This window comes from Danio rerio, chromosome 10 (assembly GCF_049306965.1).
Source record: "Danio rerio strain Tuebingen ecotype United States chromosome 10, GRCz12tu, whole genome shotgun sequence".
NCBI lineage: Eukaryota > Metazoa > Chordata > Actinopteri > Cypriniformes > Danionidae > Danio > Danio rerio.
Window position 1 is genome coordinate 30,663,548 of NC_133185.1, and position 6,000 is coordinate 30,669,547.

Genomic DNA, 6,000 nt, shown 5'->3' on the forward strand with positions numbered 1-6,000 from the left:
CTGAAACCGAAGATGCGATGTCATTTTTAAGGGACTATTTCATAAGGATTTATTAATCATTCTTACTTTTCAATGAATGCAAACTGTCATAGTTTATTTAATATGCAAATCCCTTGCTGCACATCAGCGACACCTTCAGCAAACCTCCTAATACGTGATTTTATGATCATTTATGAGATTCAAAAGTTGTGGATCTGTTCGGCAAAATATTTGCGTGTCATTGCATCCCAAACGACTAAAAATAACAACAAAGTATACTTCAGCACAGTTCAAGCCAACTGTACCTAGTGTGAGTACACCCTTAAACCCTACTTCTACCTTACTATCTATTATTTTTCATTAAAAATGATTCATTATTCGCCCTATGTTAATACCGTGATTTGACCTAAAGTGTTACCAATTATTGTTAAACCCTTTAAACAAGTGATAGAGTTGATATTTTCCACCATTTTGAGCTTTAGCTCAATATGCTAATTTCAAGCCACGTAACATACGCATTTCTAAAACCTAATTTTATGTAACTTGTATATTTTATGTAAAATTAATGAAAAATCCAATGAAATATCACAATAAAGGTCCAATAATTAAGTTATAATGAATTAATAGAGTTGACCATGAACGTGACAGGCACTAAATGACATGACAAATAATACAGAAAATAAACGTATCTTCCAAGTGTTTTTTTTTTACTTTGTAAGCACACAGAAAAAATAAATATCAAAAATGTCAAAAACAGTTTTAGAGGGAGTCTTTAAGTCAGGGTTGCCCAAACTCGGTCCTGGAGGGCCGGTATCCTGCAAAGTTAGTTCCAACCCCAATCAGACAGGCTTTCTAGAAACATCCATGCAGTTGAGGCAAGTTGGAGCTAAAATCTGCAGGACACAGGCACCCAGGACCAAGTTTGGACACCCCTGCTTTAAGTTAATGTAAAAGGTTTAATAACTTTAATCCACATTAAGAAAAGTTGATCTTTCCAAACATGTGCTATGTACTGTAGGATATTGCATATCTTTACAATGTCACAAACTCATTTAAGTCCCCAAAAAGACTGGTGGTCCAGAAAAGAATGATAACGCATGACAGGACAGGAAAATATGGAATAATCTCAGTGGGGAATCAGTTCAGCACTGACACTGGAATTGTTCACCAGTTAAGCAATAAACAGGGTAAGGATCAGACACCTGTTAATTATTGATGTGAAAGTTAATAATTTAAGTGGACTTTGTAATTTTTCAGATGAATGGAGCTCAGGAATGAATGAGCAAGTGCTGTTTTTTATTCATGCATGAACAATTAAGGTAAGAGTCTCATCATTTAGCAATTTTGTTGGGCAAAGGAGGAGTAATTAAATATGTATTCACACTTGGCAGGTTTAGTTGAAGTTACATACAAACTCTGTTGTGATTGCTCTGTTAGAGATTTGATTGACAGTTTAAATGCTGGTATTTGAATGTTGGTATGCTCCAAGCATGATAGAGTTTTCAGAAAAAAAAACATGCTTCAAAACAAACGTATACCTGTAAATGTACACATTCCACAGGTTAAAAAATTAACAAACACCCAACACACATAGTTTTTGAGGGTATTTGGTAGGTTTTGTTGTAAAAATTTTAGCAAACTCTTTTGTTTGACTTGGTCCTAAAAATGACAGTGTGAATGCTAAAGCAAATGTATAATTTTTTTTTTTGGTTCTGTTTTTCTGGTTTCGTTTGGTTTGGTTTCTTTTTAGTCAAAAGAAAAAAAAAGAACCAAAATCACAAGTCTGAAAACACCTTAAAAACTACATTTTAATATGTATTTAATTTCCTTTTTTTGTCAGGTACAATGAAGTCATTTTTCAGCCAGTCAAATGTTATCACTGGATTATTTTTGGCCTTATCTGCTTTCACCCTGAGCTGCAGTGGAGGTAAAATTCTCCTGTATCCTGTGGATGGAAGCCATTGGGTCAACATGAAAGTCTTGATAGAAGAGCTGCACTCCAGGGGTCACAGCATCACGGTGATCCGACCTAAATCCAGCTGGTACATCACGGAAAAGTCTCCTCTATACACTTCCATCACAATCCAGGACAATGTTAATGATTTTGAAAACTTTTTTGAAGATTATTTATCGAAAGCGATGGAGATAGAGCGAGGCGAAGGTTCTGGACTTGCATTCTTGAAACTCCAATATGATCTGTTCTCAATGCTGTCAACAGCTCATGAAATTGCTTGCAAAATGGTGTCCATTATTTTAGAAGATAAGATGCTTGTAAAAAAACTTCAAGATGAACAGTATGACTTAATGCTCACCGATCCCGCAATAGCAGGGGGAGTGTTTTTAGCACATTATTTAAAGCTGCCTCTTGTTCTCAATGTACGATGGATTACCAGTGGTGAAGGACACTTTGCTATCGCACCATCTCCGATGTCTTACATTCCTTTACCAGGTTCTGGTCATACAGATAAAATGGATTTTGCTCAAAGAGTTAAAAATGTTTTATTCAAAACCTTTACGTTCCTCCAGAACAGATTTGTGGTGGGTCCACATTACGACATACTCATAGACAAGTATCTAGATTACAAAACAGATATTGTTGGCCTTATTCAGGCTGCTGATATCTGGCTCATGAGGGCTGATTTTGTCTTCGAGTTCCCCAGGCCAACCATGCCAAATATTGTTTACATGGGTGGATTTCAATGCAAACCTTCTAAGCCTCTACCAGCAGACCTGGAAGCATTTGCACAGAGTTCAGGAGAGCATGGCTTTATTATTATGTCCTTGGGAACACTTGTCAAAAGTCTCCCAGCCGACATGGCGAATGCTATCGCAGCTGCATTTGCAAGATTACCTCAGAAAGTCATCTGGAGGCATCTTGGAGATCGACCGTCCAATGTTGGGAACAACACACTTATTGTGGACTGGATGCCGCAGAATGACCTCCTGGGACATTCAAAGATCAAAGCGTTTGTGGCTCATGGAGGAACCAATGGAGTGCAGGAGGCCATTTTCCATGGGGTACCAGTTCTGGGAGTCCCTTTGTTCTTCGACCAGTTTGACAACTTAATACGTGTTCAGGGGAAAGGAGCGGGTAAGATACTTAAGCTGTCAGAACTCAATGCCGAAGCTTTCGAACAAGCCCTTCAGGAGTTGCTCAATGACGGCTCCTACAAGAGGAACATGCAGACACTGTCCACTCTGCACAGGGATCAGCCCATGAGGCCATTGGACACGGCCATCTTCTGGATTGAGCATGTGATCAGACATAAAGGTGCAACACACCTGCGCTCAGAGTTTTACAAGATGCCGTGGTACTCGTACCATTCTGTGGACGTGTTTTTGGTTCTGTTCACTGTTGCTGCTGTGTGTATGCTTTCTACCATTGCAGTGATCAGATATGTGTGCTACAAAATATGCTGTAGGAGAAAAAGTAAAAGTGAATGACACTATGCGAATGCTGGCATGCAGAGAAAAACAATGGGACATCATTGTTTCAAGATTTGCTGATGTTATTATGCTTAGTATTGCAAAAAGTGTGTTTGATAAAACTTTTATTGATGTTTACGATCTTTTAATATGTGACATGGTATACAATAGACGGCTTTAAAAGCACTAAATAAAATGTGGAAACATGGTCCATGTAAAAATGTATGAAATAACTCAATGTGATCCAACATAAAATGTTATATGAACACTGGTCTTTGTTTACAGTAAAATTAAGTCTTCGTTTAGGAGTCCTAAACTAGTTACACTGTATGTGTAGGGCCAGTTTGACCAGATAAAATTAAAAACAATTAAAATAATAAATACATGATTTTCATAAGAGTCATTTGTTTATAAATAAACTGCACAAAACTGATTAAGTAAAAAAAAAAACAGCTTAAAAAATTATTTAATATTTGTCACATTTAAAAAAATAATAAAAGTCAATAAATATTGAACTGGCTCATAAGATCCTTAAATTAAAAAAATAAATAAATCAGTCCTTAGCATGGTCAAAAAGGACATAGACATTAGCATGGTCCAACATGGTTGTGCTTATTCTCTTAATGAGATATGGGTGTATTTTGAGTATAACATGCATTAAACCAATCAGAGTCTCATCTCACATTCCCTTTAAAAGTCAGTTGTGTCGCGCGATGGCGCATTTGCTATTTACATGGCAGACATTGCAAGTTTCGCATTACTTTCTCTTTACTTTACTTTTATTCTTTACTTTATTCCTTTACTTTTTTGTAAGGAAACGGTGGAAACTCACTCAATTAAAGACATCCATTAGCCCACATATTTAATTTTGTTTTTAAGTGCAAAAATTAGTTTTAAAACTATTTCTAAATTCAGTTCTGATTTCCAGCAAATGAATAAATGAACATGAAGTTATGTCTAAACACTTAATTCCTTTTATGCACCAAATAGTGATGCATACGTCTTAAAACTCAACAGGTGGGGAAATCTAAACTTGTTTTTATAAAAACAAAATATAAATAAGCATGTAATAAATAATACTTATCATAACAATAACATTATACAAATGCAAAAATGGTCAACAACCTAAAAAAAGCACCCTGAAGTGAAGAAGTCATAGAGGTAGTGGCTTTTATACACTTTATGTATATGTATAACATTTTAATCCTTACATTTTTTTATTTGTAAAGATATTTATGTATTGCTGTACATCCTGTGTGTTTTAAGCAATTTGTATGCATTTGGACGTGTTCTACACTGTACTGTAGACCAGCTTTTAGTTGGTGAATTGCGCAGTCTATTTCAGTTGCTCAAGTTAGCAACGCACCAACAATGCGCCTTTACACACCACCTTTACAGACCAGCACCCATGAGTCCACAAAGTGGCGCAAATGGATTTGCTATTCAAACAACAGGGTGCAAAATGTGAAAATTAGAGTTGCGCTGGTCTTAAAAAAGCAACAAATTGCGCCAAACACGTCTAGCGCCTTATTGTGCCGGGTGTATGATTGGGCTCTTAATGTTCTTGAATTGTTACAATGAGCATTTTTGATTCACAAAAACAAACTTCCTGATAGAAGTCATTTGTTCAGCAATTGGACTTACTCTAAATCATAAGAGTGTCTGAACTTTAAGTGTAGGATTCACTTAAAAGAAACAAGCAAAAAGTTAACACATTCTGTATGAAGCCCAATTTTTAATCCTAAACAATAAATCAAATGCTTCAATATGAGGTACATGGTATCTTACATAAAACCAGTCAAATGAATGATTCATAAAAAAGTCAGCATACTTGAAAATCACAGCCTTGGGCTAATGGTTCATGTTTGAGAACATCTACAATCTCAGTTTTGAGTGCTTTTTTTAAAGTCATCTTGACAGAAGGATGAGAGTCGTGTTGTTGTTAGCATTCTCTCAGATGCTGTAGAGAAACTCGAGCTCATAGAGGTCATCACAGAGGGTCAGTGAACATGCCACATGTGCTGACATGCTCACTTTATGCCGAGACAGTTGCTAATAGGCATAACGGTGTGAAGATTACCCCTTTTACACACGTTTACAGCAAACCGCAAAAGTGGCTCTGATTACACCCAGCTGTGGTCTGTCAGATTTTTTACATGTTACATGCCATAAGAAAAAAAAATCTATTCATGCTTTAAAACACTAGCAAGTCAAATGATCCTCTGCATTAAATGTAGGTTAAAAGTCACTGGATCTGAGAGGAAAGCAGAGGAAATGTATATTCATTAAACAGCAAGCAGTGATCCACATACCGCAGTTTAAAATGTATACAAATGACTTGGTGGTTTTGTGATGTGGTTTAGTGAAAGTTCACAGGGGTTTTAAATCCATACCAATGAATCGAGATGTCGACAGACCGTGAACACAACCACCGTTTCAAACTATTTAGGTTTTTGCACACAAGAGCAGCTGTTTTACTGACCATGAATGACTGTATCTGGGTCAGAGGCTACTAAATCCTCAAACCACAATCTATAACAGAAGTGCAGCTGTAAAAGCCTCAACCACAGGCACTTTAAACAAACTTACCAATAT

The 6,000-nt window shown here is 36.5% G+C and overlaps 1 protein-coding gene across 1 annotated transcript; it reads left to right on the forward strand.

Moving 5' to 3' along the window:
• Positions 1-1,280: 1,280 nt before the first annotated feature.
• On the forward strand, positions 1,281-3,618 carry ugt5d1 (UDP glucuronosyltransferase 5 family, polypeptide D1). The gene is given in 2 exon segments (NM_001177496.1): positions 1,281-1,298; positions 1,820-3,618. A coding segment is annotated over 1 exon segment (1,599 nt). The 5' UTR covers positions 1,281-1,298; positions 1,820-1,824; the 3' UTR covers positions 3,424-3,618.
• Positions 3,619-6,000: the final 2,382 nt, after the last annotated feature.